This window comes from Protomyctophum bolini (genome assembly GCF_963924005.1).
Source record: "Protomyctophum bolini genome assembly, chromosome: 3".
Lineage (NCBI taxonomy): Eukaryota > Metazoa > Chordata > Actinopteri > Myctophiformes > Myctophidae > Protomyctophum > Protomyctophum bolini.
The window spans coordinates 1,398,049-1,415,649 of record NC_137864.1 but is presented as its reverse complement, the minus strand read 5'-3'; the positions used below and the strand labels follow the sequence as shown (position 1 = coordinate 1,415,649).

Here is a 17,601-nt window from a genome sequence, read left to right as displayed (position 1 = left end):
GTCATGTTTTCAAAATCTCCGTGTGTGGTTGTAATCTGTGGGAAGTATACGTCTCTGATGTCTTGGTACAATGGACAGATGGTTAGGAAGTGTAGCTCGGTTTCCACTTCATTCAGTGTGCAGTGGGTGCATAGTCTGTCTTCTCTCGGGATACAGGTCTGCCTATGACAGCCTTTCTCGATCGCGAGACTGTGCTCACTGAGTCTGTACCTAGTTAAGATTTTTCTTTGTTTTGGGTCGGTCACGGTGCTCAGGTATTCTGCCACTGTGTATTCTCTGTTTAGGGCCAGATAGCATTCTAGTTTACTCTGCTTTTGTGTTGCTTCTTTCCAATGTGTCAGATAGTTTTCCCTTTGCTGTTTTAACAGACACGTCTCCACGTTAGTTCTCTACTCTAGTGCAATGGCTCTCTCGTTCCAAGACGGAAGTACAGAAGCAACGAGCGACAGTAACACAACAAAACAAATAATATAACGTAACATACCTGACAAAGAATACAACAAACACGTCTTCACGTTAGTTCTCTAGTGCAATGGCTCTCTAAACAGAGTAAAACAAACACTGTATACTGTAAATCAATATAACAATAACATAACAATTCTTATTATGTTATACGGAGAAGTCAACAAAGACACCCACCTCGTTCCAAGACGGAAGTACAGAAGGAAGAGGTGGGGGTGTCGCAGGACATTTATACAGGGGGCAAAAGGAGGAGACTTAAAGGAGCTGTGACCTTTAATGCACTATGTACTGTATTCCTATACACGTGAACTATGGAGAATTAAGTCAGGTAAAAGCACTTATTTGTGTCCTATTTTGTGTAATTATATAATACTGTTACATAAGCTACATTGTTTAAGTGACAGATCATGCATGGTTTTCATAATGTAAATAGCCTATGGTCGCTTGCAGAAACTTCCTCATCAAAATAAGAGCCATGTAGCACTTGTTATGATTAGTCAACACTAGTTTCATTTCTAAGTGTACTTACGGGACGCTCGCATCTCATTTGAGTTCCTTTTGAGTGCCTGTCAGCAAAGACAAAAGCGATGCGACATTTGCAGGAGGATCCCACTATAGCAGCAGCTGTCCGTTTATCAATAGCTCAACCACAATAGCGCTCCACTGTTGTAGCTGAACCCTTTGTGGAGCTGACACTTTGTGGAGTGGGCGGTGGCAGTGTGTAGTGGCAAAACACGCGTCGCCCATGTGCTGTGTATGGCGTGTGCCCCGTGTGTTGTGTGTGGCGTGTGCCCCGTGTGTTGTGTGTGGCGTGTGCCCTGTGTGTTGTGTGTGGCGTGTGCCCCGTGTGTTGTGTGTGGCGTGTGCCCCGTGTGTTGTGTGTGGCGTGTGCAGCGTGTGTTGTGTGTGGCGTGTGCCCCGTGTGTTGTGTGTGGCGTGTGTTGTGTGTGGCGTGTGTTGTGTGTGGCGTGTGTTGTGTGTGTTGTGTGTGTTGTGTGTGGCGTGTGCCCCGTGTGTTGTGTGCGTGCAGCAGCAGCATACATGAAGAGCGTGACGGATGCAAGCATTGCATGCTTCCTGCATTACATGCTTCCATGTAATTGGTGTATACTGACCATGATATTACTGTGCTTAACTGACCAGCCAACTGGCCTGAGCTGAACCCCACAGAGAATCCATAATCATCAAGATTAAAACTGAAATGGTTTTTTTCATGTACAATGAATTGAGTATATAGAAAGTTGAGAAAACAACCCTGAAAGGTTCACTTCTGTGGACTCTAACATTACACTCTAATATTTCATATTTACATTTCAGCTCTGACATGTATTCCAGTCAGACATGCTGTGTAGTATGTGAAGAGTCTGCCTGTGCTACAGTATGAAGACATTTAGGATTTAAAAATAAATGCTGTTTTTCTCCTCTGGCACGATGGCAGCCCCTCAGGCAAATCCTGCGGTCACAAATAGTTAACAAGTTAATTCTCTATTTTGATAGTAATTATTGCCACACAGTGTTTGTTCAGTAACAGGGTCCCGTCTCTCCAGCTCTTTAATAGAAAAATGCATGTAACATTTTCACTGCATAGGCCTATTCCATTGTCTGTTTAACAGAGCATGATGATGTCCGGTTGGTGGGAGGAATCAGTCCTTGTACTGGCATGTTGGAGGCGAAACACCAGAGTCAGTGGAGACCAGCTGATCATCAGAGTTGGACCCAGAAGTCAGCATCTGTACTGTGTAGACAGCTGGACTGTGGCACTGCTGTTTCAACACAAAGGACTTCTGATTCTGCATATAAACCTGTGTGGTTGATTACATCCTCCTGCGATGGATCCGAGTCTAAACTGAGGTGGTGTGGAAGACTTAATAGCAACATCAATGTGAATTCTCTTACTTCCACTACTAATAGACTTGAGGTGATCTGTTCAGGTAACAAACCATTTATTTAACAATTATACTGAAGCTATACATTTATGTAAATAAAATGTTATTTTGTCCAATGATGATAGATAATGTTAACACAAAATAGAATACAATTAGGGTGCTCTTCTATTGAGACATTTAGATCCTGTGTCTAGGTTTGACAAGACCCTTGACATGATCCTGTTTCTGGTTTTACACACATTTTGACCCAAGAGCAAGCAGGCAGGTTCTATTTGCTCAAGTGGTAACATTTTCAGCACTTGCACTAGAGATCCAAGTTCACATAAATCCAAGTGTTGTCTGTCTGTCTGTCTGTCTGTCTGTCTGTCTGTCTGTCTGTCTGTCTGTCTGTCTGTCTGTCCCTTGTTCGATTGTCTGTGTACAGAGTCTGATGTCAGGTTGGTGGGAGGAACCAGTCACTGTACGGGTACACTGCAGATGAAACACCAGGGAGAGTGGAGACCAGTGGATGGTTTGTCTTACTGGAGCCAGAAGTCATCGTCTGTAGTGTGTAGACAGCTGGACTGTGGATCTGCTCTTTCAACAGAAAGGACTTCTAGTTCTACGCCTTCATCTCAACCTGTGTGGTGGACTACATCCAAATGTGACGAGTCTTCACCGATGGAATGTGGGTCAAAGAAGTCTGTTACTTCCACTGACATACTGAAGGTGATCTGTTCAGGTATCTATCTATCTATCTATCTATCTATCTATCTATCTACCTATCTATCTATCTATCTATCTATCTATCTATCTATCTATCTATCTATCTATGTAAGGGTTGAGAATGTTCTTGGTCACAAGAGTGGAAAGTGTTGACCAGATGGAACTCTTTTGTAGAGTGAGGTCTTGGCGATATCTTATCCGACACACCAAAAGTCCGACATGCGCAAATCACCCGTTGCTGCCGACATGCGTTGAGCCGTGCTTGCGGTTAGGGTTTGCGGTTAGGGTTTGCGGTAGGGTTGCGGTAGGGTTGCGGTTAGGGTTTGCGGTTAGGTTGGTTAACTTATGCTTTATTTCAGATTACTTCTGACCCACACGTGAAAATAGTTGCTAAATTAGCGCATGCATGTTCTACACCTTGTAGCTGTTCTATTGATGCACCATCTTTAGGCCTGCACATCTGCGTCTGCTGTTATATAACATTTTACAATATCACCATTGTAATGGTTTAATAAATGGATCTCTCTCCCTCTCATGGTATCTCTCTCTCTCTCTCTCTCTCTTGTCAGAGTTTGTGCGGTTGGTGAATGGGACAAGTTTGTGTTCAGGCAGAGTGGAGGTAAAGTCTAATCAGTTGTGGGTCTCAGTGTGTGAAGATGACTTTGACCAGCGGGATGCAGAGGTGGTCTGTAGGGAGCTTGGCTGTGGGGCTCCTTTGGTCCTCCAGGGGGCGCTCTATGGGGATGTTCAGGCTCCAATGTGGCCCAAAGAGTTCCATTGCGAAGGCAGTGAGTCTGCTCTCATTGACTGTGGATCTTCAGGCTCAAATAGAAACACCTGTTCACCTGACAGGACTGTTGGCCTCACCTGCTCAGGTAAAAGACAAAGTACACTTTTGTCTTTTTATAATGAAAACATTATTACATTTTCCCTGCTTAAACTCTTGTCTCTTTATAGAGCCGAATGATGTCAGGTTGGTGGGAGGAACCAGTCAATGTACTGGGAGGCTGGAGATGAAATATCAGGGAGATTGGAGACCAGTAGATGGTACTTACTGGAACCAGAAGTCATCATCTGTAGTATGTAGACAGCTGGACTGTGGCTCTCCTGTTTCAACAGAAATTACTTCTGATTTTACACATGAACCTGTATGGTTGATTAATGCATTCTGTGTTGGATCTGAGTCTTCAGTGAGGGAGTGTGGAACAAAGCAGTCTTTTACTTCCACTAAGAGACTGGAAGTGATCTGTTCAGGTAACAAAATCTTGAACAATTATATGAAACTTTGATTATTTAATCAATCAACCTACCTACCTACCTACCTACCTACCTACCTACCTAACTACCTACCTACCTACCTACCTACCTACCTATCTACCTACCTACCTACCTACCTACCTACCTATCTACCTACACTACCAGGTGTGGGTTCTAAATATGCGTCTCGCACATCACTATTGAGTGGAGTCCCTCAGGTGTCTATACTATACTGCCTAGATCAAATCTATTCAGAAAAAGCGATCTACAAGGTCACAACACGACGCATTGTGCAAACGCATTTCAGCAAATGTTTGCCTATTTTTTGCCTAATGTTCACCTATTGTGATCAGAATTGGGATGCAATGGTTCAAGTGGTAAACTAGTGGTAAAGTGGTAATCACTTCACGATTACACTGTCACTATTATTACATGTAACATTTCTTTGTTGGCTTTTTAAAAGATGTCTTCCATCCATGTGTTTTTTTGGTTTCTTCCTGAAAGCTGAAAGCCTTTGAGTCAAAATGCCTAATCGAAATACACCGCTTTAGTGCACGACACATTCAAATCAGCTCCTCTCCTTATTATCATACAACAACAGCTGTGGGCACGGCTTCAGGTCAGGTGGGTGGTGCTTAGGTGAAAACCAGGTATACTTAAAGAAGGAGTGCCGTGAATTTTTCTTGTGTTTAAGAAGTGACGGTACTTCATTAGACCCCTTGGTGTGGTTGTTATGTGCAATGATGTCTTCCCTTTGTATTTAGGGTATCTTCCTGGAGGCTGAAACCTTGACAGTCAAACGTGCCAATGAAAAATAAAACAGTAATATAGTGACATCACACTATCAGCCCCTCCCCTTACCCCTCCCCCTTTATCATACAACTACAGCTGTGGGTGCGGCTTCAGTTCAGATGGATCACCACCCATCACCACCCACCAGGCAAACCAGGCATACTTAATGAACTGGTGCGGGCGTGCCCACATAAAAACGACAATTTAACAAATACTGTACACTTTTTTGAAAATAAATCTTCCTCCTTATATATCAATACGACCTGATGATCATGTTTTAGGGTGGGAAAAAAATCACGGCACTCCATCTTTAAAGACACTTTTTGACTTGAGAGCTACTTTCAAAATGACCAGCTCAACAAGATCTACACACTGAAAGAAATATTATACCATTGCTGAAAATAGTCTAAATATGTACCTGAGGGGGCTTTGGAATTGCGGCACTGGGCCACTGGCGTTAACATATAAGACAAATGCACTGCCACTGTTTAATAGAGGCGATATGCTCTAACGTTTAGAGCATAATATGTGTGGTCATCATATGGGCATATACACCTAACAACAGATGCCAAAACAATGAGAACATTTACATTTTGTGTATTTTGATATCAAAAGTCCATAGACACAAGTCCAATTTGAATGACTTAAACATCACACCCGTGTGAACTGAGTGGTGCAATTCAATCCCCCCCCCCCACCTCTCCCTCTCTCTCTCTCTCTCTCTCTCTCTCTCTCTCTCTCTCTCATTAGCAGGCAGTAGGCACATCACTATCCCTCTCTCTGTTTCTGTACTAATAAGTTACATACTCGTGTTCATGACAGACCACTGATACATATAGATACGCACGGACATTGCTGGTTGTAGGAGTGGTTGCACCACTCAAACATGTATATTTTCTTGCGGACGGTGGTACCTGATGGCTGCTGATGGGGCACTTGTTTTTCAGCGTAGGGTTATATAACCTCACAAAAACTATGCCTAAACCTAACCATAACCTCACCAAAACTATGCCTAAACCTAACCGTGACCTCACAAAAACTACGCTTAAACCTAACCTCACAAAACCTATGCCTAACCTTAACCCTAACCCTAACCTGTAAAACAAGCGCCCCCTCAGTGCCCATCAAGTCCCACCTTCCGCGAAAAAAGGTAGTCCCACACGCCACAGATGTAGCGGACTTACGTCCCATTATCATGCGACTCTCTTAACCCATTCTGACCTGAGATCAGATTCATACGAGGTTTCCACTGGACACACACTTGGTCTGATGAACCCATTCTGACCTGAGATCAGATTCTAAAAAAATGTCAGTCGCTCTTCGATTTTTCAAAAATAGCAGACCTACAAGCTCGTAGCGCGCCACTCGGTGGCGCGCTATGAGCTTGTAGATCTGCTATTTTTCAATAGCTAAAGCATAACATGATGCTGACACCAAAACGGGTTCACGGTCAGAATGGGTTAATTGGTACAGAAAGACACAGGCTTCGGTTTCAGACTGAAACTTAAATATCAAATTACCGAAAAAAGCCATTGCACCCTGACTTTAACTAACTGGTGGGTCTGGCCACATAAAAACATAGTTTTAACACTTGCTGTATACATTATTAAAAAAACATCTTCCTCCTGGTAAAATCATAATAGCCTACCTGATGAATTTAGGGGGAGGAATCACGGCACCGTCTTTAACAGTCACTGCCTTTCAAAACACAAATACTAGTAGCCGAATAATGCCTCTCATCTATGTGGTGTAGAATATCCAACTGCATTTACTCAAGTACTGTACTTTAATTTACTTATATGTCCTACAGTATTTGCTTGTAGATCTGTAGTTTTTTTGTTTTTTTTTGACAGATTTTCTATTTTTTTTTAGTACAAAAGTGACATGCTGTTTTTAAATCTCACAGCCGCTCATGTGACGTCAAACGTTATCACAACTACAGTCACAGTGGTGCTTCTGGCCATGCTCTTCATCATCATCATCATCATCATCATCCTCTATCGTCTCAGGGTCAATAGGAAGGTACAGCATTCACTATTCATCCACCCAAAATAATCATATTTGAACTGGAGATGCCCCCAAATAATGATATTTGAACTGGGGATGCCCCAAATAATGATATTTGAACTTGTAGATCCGCTGTTTTCACAATGTTTGCCTCTTTCTTACATTATATTTGCCAATTTGGTAATGAAAACCTATCTTCATATACTAGGTTTTATTTTAAAAAAAATCTACTTGGTCTGTGCCTCATAGGAGGGCCGTGGGCAGTTCACAAACCATCTTCCAGTGACATCATCAATGGGGAATCCAAGCTAATAGAAACGGCAGGCTTTCTAGTCCTGAAAAGTTGCAATGCGAAAATGGAAGCCATTGTTCTCACGATGATGAAAATCTAAACATTTTTGTAAGAAAATCTTGTTTAAAAAAAACGGTTTCTAAACTGCCCACAGCCCTCCTGTGAGACACAGACTAGTAGACTAGTAGAGTAGAAAAGAATCGTGCCATTTTATCGTGATTATTAGTGAGGACCTATTATGAAGATAGGTTGAAAAGTGGTGAAGTGGTCCTTTAAAAGTAATTACATTTTAACTTTAGAAATGTGCAGATACCCTGTATACACAGTTGTTTACTGTTGAGTGAAAAAAACAATGTTGCACATTAATCTAATCACCCCCATCCCCAAAATAATAATAATAATAATAATAATTTGGGGACCCCCTCTGTTTGAGAACCACTGCTATAAGTAAAACATTGCTGTGCTGCTGTGTTTCTCCAGGCCTCCAGAGGGCAGAGTGTAGGAGAGATGACTGCTGAGATGGTTTCCTTTAACAGTCTGGAACAGGAAGCAGAAGAAGTTCATCTTATGTCATCATGTAAATCACTAATCAGTGGCGGACAATAACAACGTAGCCTACATGGGCGCCAGTGGCTCAAGGGTAGAGTGACTGGATGGCGAACCGCAAGGTTCCCAGTTCGAACCCGGGCTCCCCCAGAGTTAGTGTCGAAGTGTCCTTGAGCAAGACTCTGGACCCCTAATTGCTCCCGATGTACAGGTTGGTGCCTTGCATGGTTTCCTCCGGCATCGGTGTGTGAATGGTTGAATGTAATGCATCTTTGTAAAGCGCCTTGGATAAAGGCGCTATATCAATGCACCATTTACCATATCGATTACATTTTTTCAGGGGCTTTCTGATACTGTATGTGTACATTCCTTACTATCAGCCTATAGTTAGTTTCCTATCACGTCATAAATAGGCTATATCACAGGTTAGGTCTGAGTAGGATCTAGAAAAACATTCATCTTCACTACTGAAGACTTCACTACTGTCGACCTGCAGGTCTGTTTACAAGACCTATCCGACCACTGCAGTTGATTCAGAACATTGCTGCTCGAATCTTTCTACTAATATCAATAAAGTGAAGCATATCACTCCAGTTATAGAAATAGAATTAGCTCCTGTCTATAAAGTTTTCAATGGTTTAGGGCCAAAATACATTTCTGATCTGCAAAAGTATAAACCATCCCGATCTCTCAGGTCATCTGCGCTGCCATCGATTGAGTTATTTCTTTCTCTTCTGCACTGTAATCGTATTTGTTATTTGTACTTATTTTTGTTTTATTGCATCCTATAATACCATTGTATAATTGCGTTTTCTTTGCTTGATTTTTTTTGCGTAAAGCACATTGAAATGGCTTGCTGTTGAAATGTGCTATACAAGAATACAATTGCTACAGATAGATACAGTGCAAAGGTCAAAGGTTATGCTAAAGGCATATAGCCACGGGCTTGTTTACATTGTGGTCCATTGTACTCAATGAATCAGGAATAGTGGCGTGCACAGATAGACACTAGGGGGTGCTAGAGCACCCCCTGCCCTTTCGGCAATGTGCTCTTAAAAAACAAAATCTTAATTTGTAGTGTGTGGACCATGGTGACATTGATCAAATATTGATAAAAAACGCTTCTACTATATTATTTAGGCCCCCACAATCTAAAGCTATGTTTCTATGTCAGTGGTTCTTCGATAAAAAAAATAGCAGACCTACAAGCTCGTAGCGCGCCACTCGGTGGTGCGCTATGAGCTTGTAGATCTGCTATTTTTCAATAGCTAAAGCACCAAAATGGGTTCCCGCCCGAAAATGCGCTGCACTAGGTGCCCTTTTTTTCACTTGAGCACACCTGCCCCTCTAAATGTCTGTGCACGCCACTGATCAGGAATACATATACAATACAAATACAATGACTGATACGAAACATATTGTGATAAAGCTGATAATCACTTTTTATTTTCCACTCTGAGGAAGGCTGAGGCCGAAACGCATTGGCACCCGAGCCTGCATGTCGTGCACTCATTATTTCTGGAGTGCCACCTTTCCCACTTATATTAGTTTGGTGCTGTTTTTGTATATTGGGATAAAGCTCAGAACAATCATATATTTACATAGAACGGAGGGGTGCATGGGGGCGGAGGGCAGAGGACTCCACTATCAAGATTTAAGCGACTTTGAGTACCTTGAAAAGCGCTAAATACATTGTATGTATTAAGATGTATTGACACATCTAAAGTGGCAGACCATTAAATGATAATGCGTAACTTGCGGAGTTATAGTTCAGTCAGATATACTCGAGGGGGTTCATGCCGTGCGCAAGAAGGGCGCATTCATATAGTCAAGGGATGCTGCATTACTATGCTGTTACATGCTGCATTGGCTCCCCCCCCCCCCCCCCCCCTTTATGTTTTATTAACGTATTTCTATTCCAACCTGTACATATAGATTTAGTGTGTTTGAGAAACATATTGTTCGTTGTCACTGTTGTCATTGTGAATGAATGCATGGGACCCGAATGGAAACAAGACTGCAAGGTCTTTCTTCGGTGCTGGATCCTTTTGGACCAATGCTGTGCTTGACTGTACCCTGTACTGTTTTTGCATCTTATTGTCTAATACAATTATCAATCAATCAATATTAAAAAAAAACTATGTGGGTGTATTCAGTGTGTGCAAGACCCACATGTCATTCGCTGATGTGGCAGTCAGCTGACCAATTGGGCGGGCTACTTAAGCTCACTAGACTGCATGCTCTTCCTGCCTTCCTTGAGCTTATGGTTCCTGGTTGCTGTTATGTGACCGGTGGGCTCTGTTATTTATGTTCCCCATGGGGGGTTTTATATCTATCTCCCTGCTCTTAATGTTTAACGATGCTGTTTGATTGTGACAAGATAAAATATTATATGCACACTTGTATTCTCATTCTATATTAAATATTGGTTAACTCTATTTGTGAGTTGTCTGACTGAAATATTTTTTAACTAGTGTGGCTTCTTCCCTTAATTGTTAGCAGATTATCTCTTCCCAGTTTGGTTATGCAAGAATTGCTCCATTTTATGATAAATGTAAGACCAGACCAGAACAATTTACAGTAAGCAAGAACAACACAAAATGCATCAGAAATAGTCATGTATCAGAATTAAGTAAACTAAGAACCTAACATCAGCCTAACACATCAAGGCTGTGGACTTTTGTCAGATCATCACAGCAGGTTAATGAGTAATGTTACTAAGACACACAGCTCTTCTGAGAAATCACACATGTCTAAAAAGGAGGTCACACACACACCCACCCACACACACACCCACCCACACACACACACACACACACAGTACTGTACACAAACAAAAAGATCTGACATGTTTTCGGTAGATTGTTTCTCTATTGTAATAATTTGACGCTTTACACCCCTTCTCCAAAAAAGGACATATATATTTAAAATAAACAAATAAATAGATAAATGTATTAATTAATACATGTTGCTACTGTATATGTCCACTACTACAATAAATCTCTTTATCTAAAATTGTAGATCTATAAGCTCACAAGTGATGGTTCTTAATTGTGGAGCCAGGCATATAGCCTTTTAAAGAACCATTTAAGAACCATTCCTTTTTGTGTGTGTAGATCTATTGAAACAGCTGCAGCACTTCATGTCCAGGAAGTGCTTACAAACTTGGGCACCATAAAAAAACAACAACAACACTGTGTTGGAAGGTAGGCCTACATAAATTACATTGATGAATGTGTGACGATTCAACGTAATGTTGTGAGCTTGTAGATCGTCTACTTTCAAATAGCCTAATAGGGCTTAAGTGGTTAATGTATGTTTTGTACTAATATTCAAAATCAGCAAAATAAAGTTTAAAAAAAATTGTTGGAGCCAAAAGTGCAATATTTCACTCAGAGATGCAGCAGCCTGTTATATAGGGCCACCATGAGGCCAATTTAAAATAATACACTTCATCCAGACCTTAAAGGGTAAGACCTTTTTTTGAGGTTTGGATTGTGTAGTTACTTTGCCATGATGCAACTCCAAATGTGGACAAGAAATAAAAAAATACTGCTCCAGTGATTAGAAATTGATAATTCAAAATATGCTCCTCATTGACTTACATTGTTGCTAAAACAGCTCTCAAAGTCACTCTTTTAGTACGTAAACAAATTGATTCGGACAATATAGAGCATCACCAAAACTCATGTGGTTTTATTTTTTCATAAAAATGTTAGATTCCTGTTGATTTTACTATTTGAAGATCTGGATCCGGATCCAGTCCGGGTTTTCTTCCCAATAAAATGGACAAATCAACAGGAAGATAACATTTTTATGAAAAAATAAAACCACATGAGTTTTGGTGATGCTCTATATTGTCTGAATCAACATTGTTTGTGTTTGTTCACGTACTAAAAGAGTGACTTTGAGAGCTTGTTATATAGTCGCTGAAAGAATCACACAGTTGTTGGCAATCTGTAGCCTACTTTACTTTAGACTTGGCATCAACATGCTTCATGGATCGCATCATCATAACAAAGACAACAATATCCGGGTATCCCAGTACACTCTGAGCTGTAACCCACAGCCCCAAGATGGTACGTTGCTGCCCTCTAAAGGTCTGGCTGCATTGTCAGTTCTTGGAATGTCAGCAAGACCCAATATATCACAGAGCTATTTTTTATTTCTTGACTGTCCACATTTGGAGTTGCATCATGGCAAAGTAACTACACAACCCAAACCTCAAAAAATTACCCTTTAAGCCTGAACAGTAGCCTATACAATTACACACAGGAAAGAAACAAATAATACAAGCAAAATAAAACAATAAAGTAAATGTTGTTCCAGTCATTTACCTGCTTGTGAACACCTTGGAAATAATAAGGACGGACACTGAGGACTCTCTCATTTGCTCTTAGTTTTATACTCAAGCTATTTTCAAATCATCAGGAACAATGCAAAACTCCAATGATGAATTGATAATATGATTGATATTAACCCATTCTGAACGGGAACCCATTTTGGTGTTAGCATCATGTTATGCTTTAGCTATTGAAAAATAGCAGATCTACAAGCTCATAGCGCGCCACCGAGTGGCGCGCTACGAGCTTGTAGGTCTGCTATTTTTGAAAAATCGAAGAACGCATTATTATAATCGCATTATTATATTATATAAGTGGATATGGATATGGATATGGATATGAAATTATTTAAAGTATTTATATAGAAACTGAGAAGAACAGAATGTCAACACATGTATATGTTGTAATGAATCTGAACGTAAACATTGTGGTGAGTATATAGCCTCCTACTGCTGGGGCTTACCAGAAAGGAAGAGGATGAATACTCTGGATCCAGCAGCTGGGAGAACTCAAGGTTCTTGGCCAGAGATTTCCTGGACAAAGCACTCATCCAGTTGAGCTTCATGGCAATGGAGCAACAAAGGTCACATCCTGTTCTACCCCAGATTTGAACCCCGGTCTACTGCGCACATACATATATATATATATATATACACACACACACACACACACACACACACACACACACACAGAGAGAGAGAGAGAGAGAGAGAGAGAGAGAGAGAGAGAGAGAGAGAGAGAGAGAGAGAGAGAGAGAGCACATTCATTTGTTTGGATCACTTTCAGAGCGATTTGTTGGACGATAGAAACATTGATTAATACTTGGACAGAAATGTAAACAGTGACCAAAAAAATAATCCTTGCAGTCTTGTTGCCATTCAAGCATGACATAACATAAAAATAACAACAAATTTCAAAATCATCACAAAATAAAAGTGGAAGAAAAAAGAAGAGTGGTGTAAAGAGGGCAGTGGTGACTATACTGAAAGGTGGATTTTCAGGCCTGTTTTAAAGGAAACTTTGACAGAAAAAGACTCACTCACGTATAAAAAATAGAAGTAAAACTCCTTAGACTGAGACTTAAGAAAGTGCTCTGTGCTCAAAGTGCAATTAAAAACCAACGTTTCGGTCCTAAGACCTTCGTCAGTGCTATATCAGGTCTTAGGACCGAAACGTTTGCTTTTTAATTGCACTTTGAGTTTGAGCACAGAGCCCTTTATGAGCATGATCAAATAAAAGAAAAAATATTTTCTTAAGTCTCAGTCTAAGGAGTTTTACTTCTATTTTTTATACGGTGAGCGAGTCTTTTTCTGTCAAAGTTTCCCTTTTTGAGACCACCGCTACCGTAGTCAAGTTTGGGGAAAAAAGGACGAAGAAAGGCGCAACAGTTTTCTCAGTGCTTCACTGTTTTAAAGGAAGCCAGTTTTGTTGAGGGAAGCTTGGGGTCCAGTGCTGTAGAAGGAGAATTCACCCATGTTTGTTTTATAAGTGAATGGTACCAGATGCTTGTTGTCCCTCTAGTATTGTGACAATGGGTCAGATACTTATTATCATCATACTTATTATCATATTATCATCACGACATCATCACATTCCGGCCAATCACAAATGTCTTCTGTCCTCACCTTTTGAGGGGCGCTAGTTTGTTTTTAGTTCAATGTTGGTTTTAAAAACGCCATTGACAATGAAGGGAAAATGTACTTCATTTTGTCCCTCCACACAGACATTAAATGCCATTAACAATAAAGAGAATTTGATGTTTGTTTTGACACCGTTTGTTTTACATCACCATTACATCACCTATTCAAAGCAACAGGAGTTAGACTTTAATATATTAGCGCCCCTAGCTCACTTCACACGGCCCGGGTGTGATTTTTGAGGGTTCCCCTCAACATCACCATTACATCACCTGATCAATATACGTAAATTATACCTGATTGTATTAAGTCTGAGTCGTTGTATTGTCAGGGGGGGGGGGGGGGGGGGTATACTATAATGTGCCCTCATTGGCTATTGATGATATCTTGGGTGAGTAAAATGTACTGTGATGGGTGCAATGCGATCGAGTGATGGGAATGTATTTCTGTTTCTGTCACCGTTTGATGATATTGAACATGAGTTAGACTTATATTAGTGCCCCTCACTTCACACGGGGGTGATTTTTATCCTCAATTCCATGGCTCAGCCAATCAAATCATCACTATAAGGCATATGGGGTACACACACACACACACACACACACACACACACACACACACACACACATTTTAATCATTTATTTATGTCCACGTAAGAGATACAATACAAGGACACAAATACTTACAAGATGCTGTACAGAGTGCAATCATTAGTATAATATTATCGAAAAGGAGGCAGCAAATATCGTATCGTTTGACTTTGTATCGTATCGTTTTGCAATGGAAATAATCGGTATCGAATCGTTTTGCAATGTGTATAATACAATTGTGTCAATACTAAGTATTTGTGCATTGTATTTAGCAATTTTAAGAAGAAAAAGAAAAAAGATGGGTTTAATTATACTTTTCCATTCCATATCGCTACTTGGTCTATCGATAAATGTGTGTATTCTCTGTGTTCATGTCAAGGCGTGGGTTTGTCCACGTGTTCAAATACAACGTCAATTTTTTGCCAGAGAATCATTGTTTAATTATTTATATCCAGAATAATAAATCTTTCCCCTAAGAAACCTGTGCTAAGGTATTTGCTAATTAGTTACTGTATCGATTTTAAATCATTGAATCGTATCGTCTCGCCATAATGAACCAATATCGTCCATGTATCGTATCGTCAACCATGTATCGTGATGCGTATCGTATCGCTGTGAAAATGTATCGTTACACCCCTAATTAGTGTGAGACATGATACAACTAGCATGGGGAAAGACAACTCTACAGGCCAAGGTCAATCAGATAGTATGGCTGATATTGAAGCATTTGGGTTACTTGCAGATTAAGATGGTACTTAATAAAGCTTTGATTGTATCCTTTTGCTATAGTCATTGCCTACAGTATAGGGCCTACGCATACTGTAGAAACTACAAGCTGAAATGGAATACAACATTTGGCATTCAAAAGCAAAGATTCAAAGGCAAATTGAATGACGTCATATACTGTACATAACAGGCACTGGAGACAGTAATGGCTCATGGTTTAATAAATATTTATAATTAATACAAATAGCTGATTCTCCAACAGAGCATCGCGACTACAATGCAATACACCATTGTCGCTAAATTAACCCCTAATGTACACTATTATGTAAAGGTATGCTGGGATAATGATAATAATTAAGGCAAGAGATCACATACTATAGAATATAGAAGCCACAATGGGTGTCAAGTCAGCTGCAGAGACAATGGTATTGTCTCGCTGTCAAATGTAGTTTCATCAAGATCAGTCGTCCCCAAAAAATGTTTAGCTTGAGACCGAAGAGAGAAATTTGATGTCTCGCTGGATGGGGCTCAAACTAGTGAAAACAGCAGATGTACAAGCTCGCAATGCGTTGTCAGCAGTGTTGATTTCATCGACTAAAACTATGACGATAAATGATCATCGACTACCTTTTTTCACTGACGGAAACTAAATGAAAACTAAGCTACGACGACTAAAACTAAGACTAAGTAATACAAATAAAAACTAGACTAAAATGTTAGGAAGTGACTAGTGGACAAGAGATCCAGTATAAGTCATTTTACACTTGGTTGCATGCTGAAAAAAGCAGATCGGCTATTTCCAGTGTAAAATCAGCCATACGACGGCATACATTTTAGTCGAATAAACTATAGATTTAGTGGACTAAAATCTTATGATATTTAGTCGACTAAAACTACAACATTCCGGGTGACTAAAACTAAATGTGGTGTCTGCAGACGAGCACACACACATTATCCACTTGAACCCTCTCCACAGCAGGGGTTCCCAAACTTTGTCATGACAAGGACCCCCAAATTGACACTAATTAGCCCGCGGACCCCCATTTGAAAACATATGCCAGGGACCCCCATAAGAGAAGACTTTTACAGCTCTAGCAAAACCAGTTTAATTTTAATGACCCCCAGTTTGACATGCATATTAGTCTACGGACCCCCATTTAATGGCATTTCTATCCCCAATTTATACCTTAAAATCTATGTTAATTTAACTCTGAGAGTGTACAAATGGAACCAAATAGACCCGTTAGGGTCCATCATTTAGCTGGGGACCACTGGAACTCCCTCAAGGACCCCTGGGGGTCCCCTGTCCCCACTTTGAGAACCACTGCTCCACTGCAGTGGTTGTCTGTTCACAGTCCATTATGCCATTATACTGCATGTCATGCTGTTTACAAGTTTGTCCACCAGGGGATGCTCATGTAACACACTTCTAGGTTTGCTCATGATCAGTTTTAGCTGTCATGTTAGCAGCAGTCTCTCACAGACTGTTGACTGGCAAAGAGGGCGCTGTTTTTCCTTTGTTTTTTGACGATGGGTTCTCAGATTGTGTTTGCAGTGACAGTGGTGACCCTGCTGATCTACATAAAAGAGAACCAGAAAACCACAAGGTGATCGAGTCTTACACACACTTGTAGGACTGTACATGCCCACACATAGGCTACTAACATACTGTATGTTAGTATCCTATGTAGTAGCTATTTATCATGTGTAGGCCTATGTTACATACACGTACATACACGTACATAAATACTAATAGCCCATATATATAGTATGAGATATAGTCCAGAAGACTGAGAACAAAATGCATTCAGTTAGAATGAACACATGTTTTGCATATATTTTCCAGTGGCCCTGGCCTCATGCAGTGCCTGCAGGAACCCCCCTGAAGATGATGGAGAGTTGAGTATTATGATTATTTCTGATTCTTCATCGTTCTTTGCTCTGGTGTAACGTGTGCGCTATTGTGATGTCTTCACTCTGCATTCATTGTTTCCGTGTTGCTTTGAATGAAAATGTGTTTGACGAGGCTCTTTCATGGCCAAATCCCTCTTGAAAAGGGTTAGTGTGTGTATTAATCCACGTTGGTTTTCTTTTTTTTAAATAAAGTATTTAACCTATGTTAAAATGTCAGTTTAGTTACCGTAGCAGCTTGTCTTCTGCTGCTGCTGTTGGATGCGTTTGTGTTCATGGTAACCGATGGGAGTTTCCTCTACTACAAACAACACATTGTGGAGAGAACATTCTTCATTTTCAGGACTTTTGTCTTTATTTCAAAAGGCACAAAGAAACAAACATTACATTATCTCATCAATTCAACTGTTTAAAACCGTATGAATAGTTAAGTGACAACCGTCGACT

At 40.5% G+C, this 17,601-nt stretch overlaps 1 protein-coding gene across 1 annotated transcript in view; it reads left to right on the top strand.

Moving 5' to 3' along the window:
- The window catches only part of LOC308313408 (scavenger receptor cysteine-rich domain-containing protein DMBT1-like), a gene marked incomplete at both ends in the record, with an annotated part of 28,928 nt that extends 12,074 nt beyond the window's left edge, over positions 1–16,854 (top strand). The window contains 6 exons of the mRNA XM_080760506.1: positions 2,076–2,393; positions 2,773–3,069; positions 3,623–3,928; positions 4,011–4,307; positions 7,009–7,124; positions 16,786–16,854. Coding sequence (XP_080616632.1) covers positions 2,076–2,393; positions 2,773–3,069; positions 3,623–3,928; positions 4,011–4,307; positions 7,009–7,124; positions 16,786–16,854 — 1,403 coding nt within the window. The remainder of the gene's footprint in view (positions 1–2,075; positions 2,394–2,772; positions 3,070–3,622; positions 3,929–4,010; positions 4,308–7,008; positions 7,125–16,785) is intronic.
- Positions 16,855–17,601: the final 747 nt, after the last annotated feature.